Raw genomic sequence first — 18,720 nt, forward strand, 5'->3', positions numbered from 1 at the left:
TTACTGAATCCCCGCACCTCTTAGAGGCAGACAGGACAGGCACTCACAGAAAAGGTCCCGAAGAAAGGCCCCTGGGCTCCAGATGAAAGGGTCCCTGGTATCCCAAAAAGGGGTCGAGATTGAACACCAAACTAAACTAGTGGTTGGAGGATTAGAAATCAAGGGCTCCTAGCCTCTCCTCCAAAAAAAGTCTCCAGGGCTGATGTTAGGAAGGATGTTTTCTCCTCAAATGACCTTGGTGCTGCTGTCCGAGTCAACAAGGAGTCTGAGGAGACGATGGGCTGGCAGAGAATCCCTGGAATGGGCACGGTGGCCATCTGCTGCTTGAGGCTAACAGAAAGAGGGTTGCATCCTGGTCTTCCCAACACCATGTATGAACCTCTCTGGCACACGGACTCCTCGTCTATACAACGTGGTGACGGTCCTGCGTGAGGACGCTGGGAGATCATGCGTGCCAGATGTCTGGTATACAAGCTGCCCGCTGGGGGCCAGCTCTCCACCCCCTACTCTGAGGGATGGAGCTGAGGGACACAACGGCTAACTCAAAACCTTGACATGAAGCCTGAGTTGGACAAAATCACCCAGTGATATGGTCTGAAGTATTTTACGTTTCAATGTGATGTTGAGCTGGAAACACTAGCCTTCTCAAACCGGGCAGAAAAGTCAGGGAAAGGGCCAAGAAAAGAAAGGACAGACTCCCCTCTGCTTGCTCATTACGTTCAAAACTGCCTTTTCCCATGGTAGAGAGCCTGACCTTTGGAAAGGTCTTCTGTGCACCGAGCTGAAGTCTTACCAGTTCTAGGGCTTGGAGTCTTAGGCCAGTCTGTTTCGTATCTCACCCAACTGTCCCTCAACTGTCTGAGGACACCATTGTCCCCAGAGTCTGCTCTCCTCCCAGCTGACCACCTCTGGTTCCGGTGTCCCTCCTCAGTCCGGATGGGTTTTCCAACCCTCAGCTCACCCCACGGCTTATCTCTCTGAACAGACTCTCCTTTGGCGGGGGGGCAAGAAAACAGACATGGTGTCACTTTCTCTTTATCACTGCATGTCAGCAGGGATGTGAGCTACTAGTTAGCATTATGCAGGGAACAAGTCTCTTCTGGGCCCAACACAGGCCTTGCTTCTTATGGGTTTGTGCTTCCTTATGCTTCCAGATGGGTTTTGGGAGTTGTTTCAATTCCACAAATTTAATGCACACAGAGCACAGACATGAGCACTAAGGCGGGGGGGGGGGTAGTGACAGGATGCCTATCTGTATCAGGTAAGCAACAGAGAGAGGGCTGCTTAGGGAGAAAGTTGCTAACTGCTTGCCTCCTGAGATCACACCTAATTGGGAGGCACCCTGAGGGACCTTGAGGAATGGAACAGGGTCTTCTGTTCCCCCTAGAAGGGCAAATAAAGAATGGATGTTGACAGGAGAGGGCAATGTTCCCTCACATCTGCACAGACCAGAGCTCCGACCCATGAGCCACCCAGGCTGCCCCAGCTGCCCCAACTCCAACCCCAACTGAGGGTTGGAGCACGCTGGCACCTTAACTGCCACTACCCACCCCAGAGAGTTCTGGGAGAAATGCACCTACAGTGGTCCCTGTTTGCCATGGTCCCCATCTGCCCCTGGGCCTTTTCCTCCCTGGTCCTTCATTCCCCCTTCTGCACGACGACATTAATGGGGGAGTGGGCTAGCTCCCTGTTTCTCAAAATGTGGCTCACACGTGCTTTGCATACAGATCATGTAGGAGCGCTACTTTTTCTTTTCATTACAGACCAATAAAAATTGCATCAACAGCTAGCAGTGGTAGAGAATGGCATTTGAGAACAACGGTCTAGAGATCAATACTTTTCAAAAGTGAATAACGTAGAGCTCTTTTATAAAGGAAAATATTTCTTCAAGACCAAGAATCTATCCACAGACACCCCCTACCCCCCAACAGTGGTCCCACAGACAGCATTTGCAAGATACCTACTTATGCCACACAAATTCTTTTAATTGTGAGTTTCACTGCAAAAGTTTGGTCTCTATAATTGGAAATATGTATATTTTTAGATTATCATCTAAGTGAAAATGCAAAATTTTTAAGTGTTGGTAGAACTGGCAGATCCCTGAGACTATCTCAAAGCACTCAGTTTGAGAAGCAGGTCTGGACATCCATAAACCAACTGTTCCATTTCTCATGGAAGAAAAGCTTAAATGACAGCCAGCAGAATCGAAGTGAGAAGGGAGGACTAGCCTGCATGGTGGGAGGTGCCGGGCAGCACGATCTAGGGCAGCGATCGGTCTGCTTCCTGGAAGAGGGAAGAATCATCCCAAGAGGCCAGGGAACGGATGGCTGAGACTGCTTTTAGCCCTGGGAATTCCCAGTTGTTTCCACAGGAGATGAGACCTTTTACCAAAAGGAGACAGAAAACACAACTTTTCCTTCTGGAATCATTTTGTGCACTTGTTCCAAGAGGGATCCTATGGAGGTGAGGGTAAGGAACTCCATGAGGAATGAAGAAATACCAAAATGAGTGGTTTCCTGAACTGGTTCAGACCATAGACCTGGCCACAGGCACAGCCCAGGAATCAGAAAACCCCAGGGCCCCTGGGTTCCATGCCCCTAGCTTCGGCCTCCACAGCCTGGGAGACAAAACGGTCATGGTGGAAGGGACAGGGCAAAAGAGCCCATGTTCCCAACTCCGGTAAGCTCATCTTAATGATCAGAGCCCTGAAGGCTTACTCTGTGTGACTGCTGGTAACAGCCCCTCCCGCACACCATAAGAGCTACCTCAGGGACAGGCGTGGAAGCAAAAGGCACAAGCCGAGCTATCTTCAGTCCGCAAGTGGAAGGATTAAGCGCTGAAAAAGAAATGGCCCTGGACTATTGGATCAAAGACGAGTAACGATAAAGTCTTGAAGCCTCTCCCCTCCTAGAGACCCCTTTAGTTGGAGCCACTGGAGTCAAGGGCAGATCAATGGCTTCTCCTCCAGAGGCAGGGGACCAGACAAAAGGCCTCAGGCCGCCCTCCTTCAAGACCCCCAGCTCACATGTAGCTGCTGGGCCATTTTCTCCATGGGCACCACGGGCAGTGTCCAGAGCCCGCAGGCTTTTCTAGTTTATAAAAACCTTTGAAACTTGAAAAAAAAACTTGAACTTCCAAATACAGAAAGAAACTTGCAAAACTGAAAGCAACACACGCTACTTTAAAACCTGCAAACTATGCCACATGATGGCAGCTGAAGCCATATATAAATTCCAGCTACTCTGGGACGTGGGAGCATTGTGATATTCTGGAGGGGTGGAGCCTACACGGAGTTCCCATTTACTGGGCCTCACTCCCCACCCCACCACCACTGGGCTAGCTGAGCTGGCGCCTTCTTTCTTCCCCAGCCCCTCCCCTCCCTCACACCCCTTTCCTCTTGATCTCCACTTTCTCCTATTTCGCCCTGGCTGCGCTGTCCATGAGGCCTGAAACAGATGCCCCAGGAATGTCCCACCAGCCTGGACAGGCAGCTCAGCTCCCACCCTCCTACCCCCACCCCCGGAGGAATATCAGCAGCTGCCTCAAAGGGGGGCCAACGGAGCCGTGCCCTGCTATCTGCAAGGCCAGCTGGGCTGCCAGGGACAGACCCCAGGCTTGCCCAGGCATGGGTGGAATCTTAACGGACCTGGGAACCAGGGGCAGGACAGTGGAGAAGATGGGCTCTGCAACCCAGCAGACTCGGATTCAAATTACTTTGTCTCTTTGAGCCTGCATTTCCTCATGTGTAAAATGACACGCATGACTCCTAAAACAGGAATGAATTAGTATCCCCACTGTGAGGCCTCACATGGGATGGCGCGTGTCCAGCATCCACCGGAGCCAACACCAGCCGCTGATGCTCTCACTGAGCATCCACTGTGTCCCAGGCAATGCGCACTCTCCCAGTCAGAAGGTCTTATTTCGGGGATCTCCTGTGGCCACTCCAGAGGTCTGATCTATCACTCCCGTGTTGTAGAGGAGAGCGCCATAGCTCAGAGACGCAGATCACACCGAGCTGGGATTCTAACACAGGCACACAGTGTCCCTTTACCAATCACTCTGCAGTGGGCAGTCCAGCAGAATGCTAACCTAAGAACCAGAAAACCAGAGCTTGTTCCTCTACCTCTAAGTAACTGTAAGGTGTTGAGCAGTCCTGCCACCTCCCTCAGCCAGTTCCCACTGTGTGTGTGTGGGAATGACGAGATCTGCTACGCTGAGAGCACAGGAGAACAGCCAGAGTTGGTGCTGGCTATCAGGGCTGTGTGGACCACTGAGCACTCAGTAAGCATGGGACAATACACCCCCTGTACCTCACACTGGCTCGGGGGCTGGCCGAGCTCTACTTGAATACCTCCAGGAACTGGAAGCTTACTGCTTCTCTTAGCAGCTGGTTATGTTATGATTGGAAGTTCTTCCTTTTGCAAAGTCCGAAGGGAGTTACTTGCCTGTAACTCCGTCGCACTGGCCCTGGCCAGGTCCTCCAACACCCTGCCAGCTGGAAAAACTCATGGCAGTACCACACACATTGGCTGCTAAAGACCCCAAAGACTGTGTCCTTGCTCGAGTCCTCCTGCCCTGAGCTCCTCATCCTGACACAGAAGACGATGCTGAAGGCAGTAATGTGCCTGGTTTGTACTGGCTACTCTCCCACTGCTAACTCTCTCCCTGTCCCTGCTTCTCAGACTCCCTGGCCCCAGAGGTCATGATCCACATCAAGGAAGGATGGAGAGGATGCTGGAGACACCGCTGGCTGCTCTGACCACTCGTGCTTCCTGAGGCCCCACCCTCTGCCAACACTGCAATGCTGCCATGAGGGCTCTAGGGACAGGACCCCATGGACCTTGGGCCCCTTCCCTTGTGCATTCCCCCACCCCCACCATGCAATGTGCCAGCCACTCTCATGCCTGTACCTTGAAAGACTCCAGGAATCCCCCATGGCCCCCATTCTCAAACTTGTCCTCTTCTGGGCCCAGTCCCAGCATAGCCTGAGTGTGGCTGTGAAGCTCATCATGGAGGTTGTCCAGCAGGGCGGCCCTCGTCCTGTCCTAAAAAGAAAGAGGGTGGAGATTACGGGGTGGGCATGGAGGAGGAGAGAGGTGCACCCTCTCCTGGGGGCTGCCGACACCTAGCCACCAGCATCTGGAGGACAGTGTGGACCGAGGGCTCCATGCTCACAAACACTGCAGTTACCAGGAAAGCTCTGTGGCTGGCCTCTGATCTCTCCCCTACCCCCTCTCCATGGGCCACCCCACAGCTCTACCCTGCTGACTCCCAGCTCAGATCTCTGCCTCAAGCTCCACAACCTGGTGTACCCAACTGCCTTCACTGCTCGTCTCCATCCAGGTGCTGGGCCAGGGCCATGCGTTCAACCTCCAGGGGGCACCATTCACACATGCCAGCAGCAGCCCCTTTGGGGACCTCCAGATGAGCAGATTCTCACAGACCTCGTCTCCCAAAGGCCCCCAGGTCAGTGAAGAGCCCCAGCAAAAGACCCAAGAGCTACCCCACCATTCCACTTCGCCCTACCCTAGACACAGGATCCTGACCCCAAACCATTTCCTCCTGCAGCCCATCTGAGCAAGCTGCCCTCATCCGTCCTGGGTTCCTTTTATTTTCCCCTTTCTTTTTTTTAAGATTTTTATTTATTTATTTGACAGAGAGAGAGACACAGCAAGAGAGGGAACACACGAAGGGGCAGAGGGAGAGGGAGAAACAGGGAGCTGAGCATGAGCCTGATCCTGGGCTCGATCCCAGGACCCTGGGATCATGACCTATGCCCAAGGCAGACGCTTAAGGACTGGGCCACCCAGACGCCCCTGTCCTGGGATCCTATAACAGCTTCTAACCTGCCACCCTTCCTGCCCTCCTCCCTAGCGAGCTGCTCTTCTCACTGACACCAGAGTAATCTAACACACAAAGCAAACCATTACTCTAAGTACTTTATGAGCACCTCATCACTTCTCAAGTTCAAAGCCCTTCCTGATCTGACCCAAACAACACCTCCACTGAGTCTCCACCCCAACACGAGTCCTCCTCTCAGGCCCCCCTCACACCCTCTGGGGCTCCCTCAAAAGTCATGTTCTGATCTGCCTAGCCTTTGCCTATTGCTGTTTCCCATGCCTGGAATAGCCCTCCCCAAGCTTTCCTCCTGGCAAAAGGCTCATCAGAGATCCAGATCCAGCAGCTCAAGGGCCACCTCCTCCAAGAAGCCCTCTCTGAACACATCCCAGTTCTTCAGGGGCAGAAGCAGTCACAGCTCCTGTGCTGGCCTCCATCATGGCCCAGTGCCAACACGTACCATAACCAGTCTCTTAAGTAATGGCCCCTTGCCACCAGCCCAAGCGCTCTGGAAGGCAGAAACCGTGGCTCACTTACCCCTGTATCACAGGGAACAGAACAGAGCCTGGCACACAGCAGGTTCTCAATAAATGACTGGTGAATGGTTGGCTAGACCTAAGGTATGGGTGGAGTTTCCACAAGAAGAAAGAGTTCCTATATCAACACAGGGCTGAAGGCTTAGAGGGGTGGGCAAAGACAGTGCTCCTCGCCTCGAGCACCCCCAAGAACAGACCCCCAGGAGAGGCTGGCTAACAAGCAGCCAGGAAGGCAGGGGGAAGATGTCCAGAAACAGCGCTCTCACCTCCAGCTTCGCAAACTTGTCTGACTTGCAGCAAGCATTCTCTGCGTTGGTGAGCTTGGTGAGCAGAAACTCCCTGAACTCCGGGCCCTGGAACAGACAAAAAGCTCTGCAACGCCACCAGCCCCAGGTGTGGCTGAAAGTGCTTTCAGCCACAGGAACAGGTATGCAGAACAGGGATTCTGGGGAGACCCCCTAAAGGATCCCCTTCTGACATGTGGTCATCTTTTAGCCCAGACGTGGACCACCTGCTAAGATGCCAACTGGTGGAAACCAGGTGTCCCAGTCCTGAGAAATCAATCCCCCACACACTGTTTCCATGACTGGAGGCCAGACTTGCTGAGGCTGCTTGGACTGTGGCGTACGTGTGAAAACCCTTCTTCTCCCACAAAGGCAACCCCGGAGTCAAATACCCTGACAAGGGGTGTTGTGCTAGGCCAGACTGGTAGCACAAGGAGAGGCGAGAGAGACCCCCCAAGGGAGGAGATTCCCCCAAGCCTGCCAAAGGGGCCTCCAGCCCAGATTTAGCCCCCATTCCAGCCATTGCCGCTCAGATCCTGAAACCTGGAGTCTTGGAGAAGAGAAGAGCGGAGAGGGGAAGTTCTTACCTTCTGGAAAACAGGAGGGCTAGGCAGAGGGGGGCCAAAGACAGGCACATCTTCCCGGGCCGTGACTGAGACCTGAAACAGAGTCTTGGTGTGGGCGAGGAGGGAGGAGATCCAGCCTGAGGATGATAACGCTTCCCGAGCCTTGGCCCTAGGGACGCCCACGGCTCACAGCACATGTCCTCCCTACCCCAGAATTCAAATACAAGCTCCCGTGAGCACTCACCAGCAGGGCCAAGCAGCTGCCGCTACAAGCAGGCCCAAGCTGCACAAAGCCATCCACACGCTCTCGTCTGCCTTCCTGGGGGCTGGCAGTGAGTCTGGCAAGATGACTGCCCAGGACTGAGCAGTTGCCTGGGCCCCGGCTTCTACTGCAGTACAAATGCCCAGGAGACCTTATCTGGTTACCTCATCTGACTGGATATTAATCCCACGGAGACGGCGAAGTGAGAACTGTTGACCCTGTTTCACTGATAAGGAAACAGAGGCCCAGACACTGGGGCCATCCAGATTTCCCGACCCCGCCATGGGGTTCGTTTCCCACAACACTGACTCCTGAACCTGGCCATACAGCAGAATCACTGAAAGTGGTTGAAAAATAAATACCGACTGCATGGGCTCCACCCCAAACCTCCTGAATCACAAGCTCTGGGACGGAGCCAGGAATGTGCAACAATTACGTGCTCCTCGGAGCCTTGGCGCGGTGGGTAAACTAGTGCTCTGGCGCCCTGAACCCACATGCGGGGTCAGACAGTCCAGGCGAGGCTTGAACTAACGGAGCGCCAGGGCCCAGGCTGGCAGCTGTGGGTGGGGGGGATATCAAGGCACTCTGCACAGAGCATCCCAGGCTCTAGGCATGCTATACCCTTCTGGCAAGCCCAGGGAGGCAGGAACTCATGGAGTGAGAGCACCCAGGTACTCTGTGTGGGGGGCTCCCAGGCTCAGGACAGACCCTGCACGCCAGCGGCTCTCCCTGCGTGGAGGTGCCCTGGTTTCACCTGTTCTCAGCCCACAGGGCCACAGGCCTCTCTGGAGACTCTGCCCGCTCCCCTTCCCAGACGGCCGCTGACGTGAGCCTGACTCTGGCACGCTGCCAGCCTCCCTGGCCTATGAAGTAGGGGAGATGCAGGGATTCTGCCAGACCGGGCGAGCAGGCAGCTCGGAGCCCAGCCAAGGGAAGGCCCTGCCAGGCTCTGGAAGGAAACAGTGGGAGAGAGCTGGTCAGTACAGCTTTCCCTCCCCAAGCTAAGGCTGTCTGCATGCCTGGAATTAAGAAATGGTGTGTGTTCAGCTGACGGGATTTCAGGCTGGTTCCTGCTGCCAAACACAGTCCCCCAGCACCACCCACTGTGCACAGGAATCTGGAGGGGGGGTGGTGGGAAGGCACCTGGGAAGAGGTCAGAGGTCAGGCCTCTGCCTTCTTACCACCCCAGTGCCCCCACTCCGGCTTATGCTAGAGTGGTCTATCCTGGCTGGCTAAGGAGCTTCAGCCATCCATTGGCCGAATCTCCCAGCCAGATAAGCCCACCACAGAAAAGCAGGGGACAGGACCCTTCCTGGTGATAGACGTGCATTGTCTATCCCTACAGGGTTCCCTCTCCTGACCCCTTTCCAGCACAGTGCCTGGGTCTTTGCTGTTCCTTTTTTTTTTTTTTTAAGATTTTATTTATTTATTTGACAGAGTCAGTGAGAAAGGGAACACAAGCCAGGGGGAATGGGAGAGGAAGAAGCAGGCCTCCTGCTGAGCAGGGAGCCCTGAAGGGCTCGATCCCAGGGTACTGGGATTATGACCTGAACCAAAGGCAGACGCTTAACTTAATGACTGAGTGACCCATATGCCCTGCTGTTCCCTTCTCTTGAGGACAGGTGGGTTGCTGGGTGGAACCAGAAGCTGCCAGAACACAACCCCACCTTCCGTTTTCTAAAGTCCATAGGTGCCTCCCAGCAGGGGGCAGGGCAGGGCTGAGGAGAGAGGATGGAAAGCAGGAGGAGGCTTGGGCCGTGAAGACAAGGATACACCAGGGAGGTAGGGCACCTCCCCGGACTGCAAACCTGAGATGCCACAGCAGTGCGGCCTGGCAGCCTTCACGATCTGTGCCAGGGTGCTCAAGCACCAGATCAGCCGGGAGGGGAAGGGCATACCCAGACAGGCCCCCTCCCCAGTGGTGTGCTTTGCATAGGGTTCCAGAGACCTCTGTAGGATTTCAGAATCAGGGCCAGTGCGAACTCAGACAGGAAGAGAGGGAGTCTGAGTGATGGCTCAGCTTCTAACAGGGCAGAGTAGGGACAAAATTCATGTCTGAAAAATCATGCAATGTAACCTTTTATGTACACCAGAGTTTGAGAGGCAAGTTCCCACCTGCTCCGACGGCTCAGGGATGCAGACCACAGGTAAGCCTGGACAGCGACTCTGGCTCCACCATTTCCAGGCTCTGTGGCCTTGGGCCTTAAGCAACTTAAGCTCTCAGCCTCAATTTCCTTCCTGGAAATTGAGGAAGAGAGACCCTGCCTGACCAGGGGCTTGGGAAGATTCTAGAAGACTGTGATTTTAAGAATCCAGCACAGTGCCTTATACGGAGCAAACACCTGGGGAGGGGTAACCTGCTACCTGGTGCTTTTGGTTGTTGTTGTTTTTTTTTAACTTTCCCTACTGACCTGTACCTAATAAAGGACACCTCAAATACTACAGAGTTCCCCTAAAACACTTCTTAACCTCCCTCCCTCTCTCTCTCTCACCCCTCCTTCTTCCTCGGCACCCCTGCCCTGGCCCCACTTCCCTTCCTGCAGTATGTCAGGGCTGGAGGGAACGCAAAGACTGTCTAGTCCAACTTCCTCATTTCACACAAATGGAAGCTGAGGTCCAGAGAGGGAAGGAACTGGCCCAAGGTCACAGAGCAGTCAGAAGCAGGGCCAGGACCAGAACCCCCAGCTCCTGAGCCTCTCAGTGTGGGGGCCCTTCCTGAACATTCCTACCCCTGTCCTTCCCTCCCTTTCCTCTTCTTTCCTCCCCTGTGGACGGCTCCCTGGGGCTATCTCAGCCTCTTCTGCTATAGCCCCTAAGTCTGCAGAGGTCAGCAAACGTCCCATTTTACCCTGGACCCTCTGAGGAATCTCCTAGGGTCCTCCCCAGTCTTCTCATCACCTGGTGTGCTGCTGGGAGTGTGACTGGACAGAGCTTTGGGGAGTACCTAGGAAGGCTGGTCTCCCTCCCTGTGCTCTGCACCCCTGGCCCCCCATTCACAGGTCTTGCCTTTCCGGCCCAGATATTTCCCCCGCAGGTGAACTACATGGTCCTGCAGCTTGGGACAGTCGGGCTCTTCCTGTGGGTCCTACTTCTCTGTGATCGCCACCATCTCTGAGGACAATGCTTTTCCCTGGACCATGGGCTGGGGTTGGGAGGATGTGGTAAAGACTTCCAGCATCAAAGCTGGAGGTGAGGTGCTGCTTTTTTTGGATCTCTGTATTTTCCCACTCCACTAAGCTCTTGGGAAAGTGGAGAAGCCAGTTAGCTGAGTTCCATTTCCTAGTGGGAGCTAAAAACAAATACTAAGCATCCACAAGGAGCCTCATTCTGCCAGCAGGGGCCCAGCAGACAAGCCACACATGAACCCATGACTGCCCGGCAGGGGCTGGGAGCCTTCCCACCACACAGCTTGACCTTGAAGACCCTCCTCGGTGGCCCTCTGCCTCTACTGGCTGTGGAAAGAGCCACTTGGCTGTCTGAGTGGCCCAGTGGCTGAACTCCACCTCAACGGTCCCCTCTCTCTCCCGAGAGGCCAGTTCTATACATCACTTCCACATGCCCCATCCCTAGCCAGGCCCACAGGAGGCACCAACTGAATACACTTGCTCCCATCAACAAACTGGGGAGCTGTCTGACATGAATCCCCATTTTGGTCTAGGAAGTTGATCCTTCAAGGAAATGCCCAAACCACAGCTTTTCTGACTTTTTGGCTAAAACTGCTCAGTGACAGAGGAGCAGGAACGCAAACAGGGGGATGTGAAAGAATTAGCTTCCCTCATAGGAGAGAGTGTGAGGTTCTATTTGTAGTCTCATATTGAGTTTTAAAGTTGATGTGAATTATGCACTTAAAATATGTGGGTTTCTACTGATGTAACAATTATATGACATCATTTTTCTTTTCCAACATCTTTGAGAAAGAGAGAGAGAGACAGAGACGGGGCAAAAGGAAAGGATCTCCAGCAGACTCCCACTGAGTGCAGAGCCCAACACAGGGCTTGATCCCATGACCCTGAGATCATGACCTGGGCTAAAACCAAGCAAAGTGGATACTTCGTGAAGGTGGCCATGAAGCACTAGGGACTTGTGGGCTCAAGAGATGACACAGTTATTACATTTTCAGGTTTCCCAATTTCCCCTTAGCAAAGATGCGCTCATTTCCCTGTTATAACAGTGGTTCCTAGCACTTTAGGGAACAGGGAGTCCTCTGAGTATTTGAGCTTTGGTTTCTCTCCCCCTAAAACAAAAGCAGCACCTAAACTCAACATTCTTTGCATAAACAACATTTTGCATATAACCACAATGGGTTCTAAGGCTGACACCCACTTTAAAGACCCTGCCTCAATCTAGCTCCCTTGGATCCCACACCCCCAACACCACTGAGATGGAGAGCAACTGTTGCCCAAGAGGTCAGAACTGCTTCTCATGGAGAAGAGAAGGGCAGGGCTGGTGGTACAGTCACCAGGAATGGGCAGGGTGAGGACTGCTGGGGCTTACCTGCATTAGGGAGGATACTAAGCCATTCTGGAAGACCACTTGTTGATCTGGAGGCTCAGACTCAGCCACTTGCAACCCCACCTCCCTGGAGTCTTCAAATTAAAATCAATCATTTCTTCCAGAACAGCTAAACCAGAAGGACCCACCCCATGGCCAGGGTCTACCAGGCCCCCTACTCACCACCATTCTCACCATAAACATTTCTCCTTTACCTTCTTTCTCTTTGTTACCACCCCTCTTCCTCTCCCTTTCCTGATGGTCCCTCCACCCCCAACCTTCTCTTTTTTTCTCTCCTCTGGCTCTGCCTTAGTCCAGCCAATGGCATCACCAGATTCCAAACAGAGGCACCAGGAGCTTCTCAACCCTTGAGTGAGATGCTGTTGAACCCACAGGCAGCCAGATGGATGAGATGACCTCAGAAGGTGACTTCCACCAAGTCCAGCTCCCAAATCCCAGAAACCTGGGATTTCTAGAAAACTAATCACACCAATGCTAGGAGTATCATTTTGGAGAATGGCCTGAGAAGCCATGGAGAACTAGTGGTCCTCGACATTACTAAATCCAGAAGGTATGGTAAAGTGCCTGAGCCCCCCAGTTCCTCCAACGAGCATTCTTCTCACCTTGTAGGAAGGGGTCTCCGTGCCCGGGTTCTCAGCCTGCACGACAATGTAGGCGTGTAAGAAGTTGGAGGCAATCATATCTGGGACAAACGGTGTGTTTTCTTCTTGGAAGATGATGGCCACAATGTCATTCCCAATGTGTCTCTTTCTCTGGAGCTAAACAAAAAGTGGTCATTGTTATAAGCCAGCTAGGAACAACCTGAAAACAGACAAGATCTAGACAGGAAAGTCCTCATTATTCTATCTTTATACAGAAACCCTGTAACTCTGAGACCTAGCTCTCCAGGGGAGTTTTCCCCCCCAATCTTCAGAAGCCACCAAAAAGAAAAAAATGGGGAAGACTAGATAGGTAGCGGCTAGTAAGCATGTTACAGAGCTCTAGAGGAGCCAGGGTCCTGACACAGGACTTGGGGAGAATGGTTAAAAGATGAGGAATGGGTTTTGCCCTGGCAGAACCTGTAATGGGTCTGGAAGGGACAGAAACACAGATGAAGCTGCCTGAGAACAGTAACAAAGGCACCAGCCAGCAGGTGCTACGTCGGCTGCCACACACAAAACATCTGGCACTATGGGGGCAGAGAGGAAGGCAAAATCAGAGGCCTGGCGCTAACTGGAGAAGGCTTCCTGGAAGAGGAGATGGGGTGGGTGGGCAGTGCTTGAAGGAAATGTGGATGCGCAGGGATTAGCGAGCAGAGGGAGAGCCATGCTTAGAGAAAGAGAGCAACCTGGCTTGGCAGGGGTCACGGGAGAGAAAGCCATGCCTGATTCAAACTGGGCCAGGTCCTTGCACAGGCTCACTCAATCACCGAGCAGCTACTGTGCGTCAGGAACCATGCCGTGCTGTTCGCATGTGTGACTTCAAATACTGGGGCCACGGAGTCCTGGCTAGGTGCCTACCTATGCGTTTGTTCCTCGATTAAGCGCCTCAGGCATGCAGGCTCTACGTTTCACATTGACTTTTATATTTACGGAGCACTGCTGTAGACTGAGCCCCAGGTTGGGCACTTTTACACGAATTGTCTCACTTATCCCACCCACCTCCTCCCATTTCTTGGGAGCAGAAAATTAATATTTATTCAGCCCTTGCAGAAAGCCAAGCTCTGTGTACTTCCCACTGAATATAGGGGAGACTGAAAGAAAGCCCCAGGCTGGGCAGGGGGCGAGGAGGCCATGAGGGAACAGAGACAAAGGTGAAACATGGAGAGAAAAACCTACTTTGGATTCAAAAGGAATCCTGCTCCCATTTGTTTCTGGAACATTCCGTGGTTATTTTAGAGCCAAATCACAGTCTCATTTGCCAATTTCCTTTTTCCCTACGAAGCCAGGCACTATGTTTACAGTATTACATCTGTGCTCCCTCCTCAGCTCCCTGCTCAGACAGGAATGGGTCAGAGTCTGGGGAAGAGCCTACCTTCCTTTCTGAGTTTCCTAGAGACTGAAAAGGCACAAAGAGTGGGAGGGGGCAGATGGTGCAGCAGCCAGGCCTCAGCTGCTGATTTCAGGGCTCCCCGAGAAAAGAGCTGGGCCACCTTGGGGACACACCACTCTCCAAAGCAGCAAATGAGAGGGAGGGCAGGACAATGCTGGATGCAGAGGTCTCATCCAGGTTCCCTGGTTGAGGTGAAGGCCGAGCTCCTGTCCATGAGCAGGTGCAGCAAGAGATGAGACTAGAAAGGTTGAGAGGTGGGGGGCAATAACCACTGTTGGGGGGTCCTGCCACCCATCACTGGGGCAGGAAGGAGGGCCATGGTCAGGAAGGAAGCCTGCCACAAGCCAGGCACCATACTGAACCGTACCTTCAGAACCTTCTGTGATGCCCCCAACAATCCTGTGACTTAGGTGGTCTTATCTGTTTTGCAGCTGAGGAGCATGAGGCCACAAGGTTAACCAGCTTGCCCAGAGCCACATACCCCCGAGTGACAGAGCTGGCGTCAAGCTGCTACTTGCAAATGCTATCATGTCCTCCTCACCACCACCCTACACAAGCAGGGCACTTGGACTCTGCTCCCAGCTCTGCCCCCAACCACGCTGAGCTGCAGTTTCCCCACCTGTCAGAGCGAGACAAGCAGGAGCCCTGTCCTTCCTCCCACACCAGGTGCCATGACAGGCCACAAGGGTGAGACACATTGTGAACAGACTGGCCTCTGGATTATGAAAGTGGGAAAGGGGACCAGCCCCTCAAGTACCCAACACCAGAAGCTGGCTTTCACCTCACATGCCCCACGCTCCCAACGCCCTCCCGATCCAGGTTACCTGCTGGGCGTCTCCCTCGGTAAACGGCAGCTTTGTGGAGACGTGAAACATGATCTCTCTGTCCCGGAATATCGTGTACACGGATTCCACCCCCGTCTGTCCGTGGGTCACATCCAGGCCTCCGCGAAAACTGTCAGCAAAACAGGGCAAGAGCAGGAAGGGAGTAAGTGTGAGGAAAAGTAGGCTACGTGGTGCCTTCCCTGAGGATACAGGGGCCGGAGAAGGAACAAGAAGACACGCGAGAGTGGGGGCACAGACAGAATGATAGGCCCGGCGCGGGGGGTCTGGGCTCCTGAGTACCCGAGACCCAGAGGTCTACCCATAAGCCTCTTGTTTAAGAGACAGAGGCAGAACATCCATCCGGCCAACAGGAAGGGAGGTCACCCATCCTCAATCCCAAACGCCATCCCGGGTGCCAGCGGCCCCCACGGCTGGGCATAAGCCTTTCCTCTCCGCGAGGCCATGTCCAAGTCCTCAGCCCAGAGCCAGGGCAACCAGCTCTCCTGTGGGAGCATCCAGAGGCAGCGTGAAGAAGTGACAGACTCTGGATTTCTGCCCAGCCAGTCCCTCACGCGGAGACCCAGCCACAGCAGCATCCACCCCAGCGGTGTCCAAGGAGCCCCTCTCCGGTATCTCCTCAAAGGCAGGAAAGAAAAGTACTAAGACCCTGGGTGGGCTTCCGGGAGCCACCCCTTCTTCCTTTCTAGACGTGGGCTCCCGGCCATGGGTCACAGTCTTCAGCAAGGGGAGGGGATGCAGGTTCCTTTAAGAAAATTAAATAAAGCACACCCTGGATGTCAGTCCCCGAAAACGTTGTAAGACAAACCAGAAAACGTGCTCCTCCCGGCATGGCGGGAAGCTCAGCAGGCTGGGGGTCAGGCGCTCTGGGTCCTGCCGATAAGCCAACGCGTGACCTCGGGCACATCACTTCACCTGTCCTCATCTGCCTCAGTTTCTTCCTCTACACAATAAAGGGCTAGAAGTCCATGATCTCTGGGGTTCCTCCTGGTTTTAAGAGCCTTTACTTCATCTATTCTTTTTTTTTTTTTTTTTATTTTTTTTTTTTTTTTGTTAGAGAGAGAGAGGGAGAGAGCGAGCATCGGCAGACAGAATGGCAGGCAGAGGCAGAGGGAGAAGCAGGTTCCCTGACGAGCAAGGAGCCCGATGTGGGACTCGATCCCAGGACGCTGGGATCATGACCTGAGCCGAAGGCAGCTGCTTAACCAACTGAGCTACCCAGGCGTCCCTACTTCATCTATTCTAAGGCACACCTTTTTTCATACTTGAACATCTCTGAAACCAGGATGCATCTTACAATGATGGCTCCTCAGAGCTGACGGAAGGGGGCACAAGAAGAGCAAGAATGGAAGGACTCCCCGCGCTAACTCTGCATGGGGCCCCAGCCCTGCTACTTCACATGCAGGATCTACTTGAATCCCTCAACAACCTGGCGGCATCAGCACTATCTTTACCTCCCGCTACAGAAGAGGAAACTGAGGCTTTCAGGGGTTAAGGCACTTGTTCAAAGACACAGAGCCAGTAAGTGGTGGAGATGGGACTTTTACCCATGTGTGACTGACGCCAGGTGGCAGTGATGACCTTGGAGGGGGAAAGAAGAAGTGGAGAAGAGAAGGGAGCGGGGAAGAAAGTAATAACTGAACACCACTACACACCAGGCCCAGAGCTGGGCACTTTCGCACCTGATAGGAGATCCTGTCAATCTGGCTGACGAAGCAGGGGATCCCTGGGGTTCAGCGGCATGTCAGCCACAAGGCACAGAACAGGCTGGCCAGGCCGGAAGTTCCGGTCAAATGTTGCCTTTGTCAAGGGAAATCAAGGGCCAGAGTTTTCCAAGCATAGTCCCAATATTCTTTCTTCCCACTTAAGAGAATCAGAGGCTACCGCACAAATTTCTGCCAGGGAGATTACTGTATTTCCACCACTTCTTAATTATCCATTCTTTCTGTGTATTCTCTGAAATGGGCCCCTTCCCCTGACAGGGCCCTCTTTCCTGAAGGCCTGGCCAGTGAGTGACAGAGAAGGTAGATTCATTTCACTCTTGGTCAGAGCAGTTTCATTACACATTGGAAAGCCAGTGTCAGTGCCATTCAGAGAATGTGCCATTCTGGGTTATCCCCCACGTCACCCGTTTTCTTAGGGATGCAGGGGAATATTGGTCACTTGCCAAAAAACAATCCCATGTTTCCTGTGTGTGTTTTCACCTTTCACATACCCCCGAGACTCAACTGTTGCCCCTCTCCCTTACTCCAGGCTTTCATCACTAGGGCCAGAGCCCTTGGCAGAAACTCACCCTTTGAAATCCTGCAGTGTGATCGTGTCCCCCAAAAGGTCCAAGAACTCCTTGAAAGCTGGACTCTCCTCATTGTTTCCAAACAGCTCTTCCTCCAGGGTCTGAAAGAGAAACAGAATCAGGGTAAGAGTCAGAAAGAAAAGCCTTCTTGATGCCAAGGGAAGGAATGTGGCTGCCCAGCTACCTGGTCCTTTTCTTCCTTTCTCCCCAGCCCCAAGACATTTGCCAACCACTGCCTCTGCTTGACTGGAGGAAGAACAAATAGCATTCAGTCAGCAGAGCCGGAACTTCGGGGCTGGTTAGTGAGGACTTGCCAGCACAACACAGGCTGCTGGCCAGCGCAAAAGGCAGAGCTGAAGCAAAGAGTTCTTAGACTTGATACCAAAATCCATTCCATTAATGAAAAATTAATAGTTGGACTTCTGACAAAGGACTAGTAGCAAGAATATATACAGAACTCTCAAAACTCAGTAGTAATCAAAATCATAATCTCTCTCCCTGGGTGGCTATAATCAAGAAGAAAGACAAAAACTGACAGAGAGGGGGTACCTGAGTGGCTCAGTCAGCTGAGCAGCAGACCCCTGATTTCAGCTGGGGTCAGGAGCTCAGGGGCCTGGGATCGAGCCGCATGTCAGGCTCCAAGCTCAGTGGGGAGTCTGCTTGAGGAGTTTTCTCCTCTCCCTCTACCTGCCCCCTGCTTGCTCTCTCTCTCCATCCCTCTCTTAAAGAAAAAAAAAAAAATACATCTTAAAAAAAAAAAAAGAACTGATGGTGAGGATATGGAAAAGTCAGAAGCCTCATACACTGCTGGTAGGAATGTAAAACGGTGCTGTCTCTTTGGAAAACAGTCTGGCAGTTCTTCAAAAGGCTAAGCATAGAGTTACCATATGGCCCAGCAATTCTACTCCTAAGAATATATCCAAGAAAAAGGAAAACATAAGTCCACATAGAAACTTGCACATGAATCTTAAAAGCAGCATTATTCATAACAGTCCAAAAGTGGAAACAACCAGAATGTCCATCAACTGACAAACAGATAAACGAAATGTGGTATGTCCATACAATACATAATTCTGCCGTCAAAGGAATGCAGGACTGCCTCATGCCACAACATGGATGACCCTTGAAAACATGTTAAGCAAAAGAAACTAGACAAAAAAGACCACATATTATGATTCCATTTACACAATGTGTTCGGAACAGCCAAATCCATAGAGACAGAAAGTAGATTTGTGATGACGGGAGCTGGCAAGAATGGATATGGATGGACCGCTAATAGGTATGGGGTTTCTTTGGGGGTTGATGAAAATTATCTGGAGTTAGATAGTGGTGATGGTTTTATAACTCTGTGAATATACTCCAAGCCACTGAGTCGTACACATTTGAATCATATTAAATGTGAGTTACACCTCAATAAATCTGTTATGAAAAGTTTCGAACAGTTAAAAAAAAAATCCAATTAGAAAATGGTCAAAAGAGGGGCACCTGGCTGGTTGGTCGGGACAGCATATGACTCTTGATGTTGGGGTTGTGAGTTCAACCCCAATGTTGGGTGT

General features: G+C 52.6%; 1 protein-coding gene across 1 annotated transcript in view; it reads right to left on the reverse strand.

The window, feature by feature from the left end:
* The window catches only part of LOC111151526 (RAP1 GTPase activating protein 2), a 182,050-nt gene that overhangs the window by 11,680 nt on the left and 151,650 nt on the right, over nucleotides 1-18,720 (reverse strand). The window contains exons 12-17 of the mRNA XM_022509576.1: nucleotides 17,165-17,265; nucleotides 14,854-14,983; nucleotides 12,601-12,756; nucleotides 7,246-7,317; nucleotides 6,641-6,727; nucleotides 4,911-5,045 (exon numbers count right to left, since the gene is read on the reverse strand). Coding sequence (XP_022365284.1) covers nucleotides 4,911-5,045; nucleotides 6,641-6,727; nucleotides 7,246-7,317; nucleotides 12,601-12,756; nucleotides 14,854-14,983; nucleotides 17,165-17,265 — 681 coding nt within the window. The remainder of the gene's footprint in view (nucleotides 1-4,910; nucleotides 5,046-6,640; nucleotides 6,728-7,245; nucleotides 7,318-12,600; nucleotides 12,757-14,853; nucleotides 14,984-17,164; nucleotides 17,266-18,720) is intronic.

Source organism: Enhydra lutris, unplaced genomic scaffold, assembly GCF_002288905.1.
Source record: "Enhydra lutris kenyoni isolate GAN:26980312 unplaced genomic scaffold, ASM228890v2 scaffoldscaffold26, whole genome shotgun sequence".
NCBI lineage: Eukaryota > Metazoa > Chordata > Mammalia > Carnivora > Mustelidae > Enhydra > Enhydra lutris.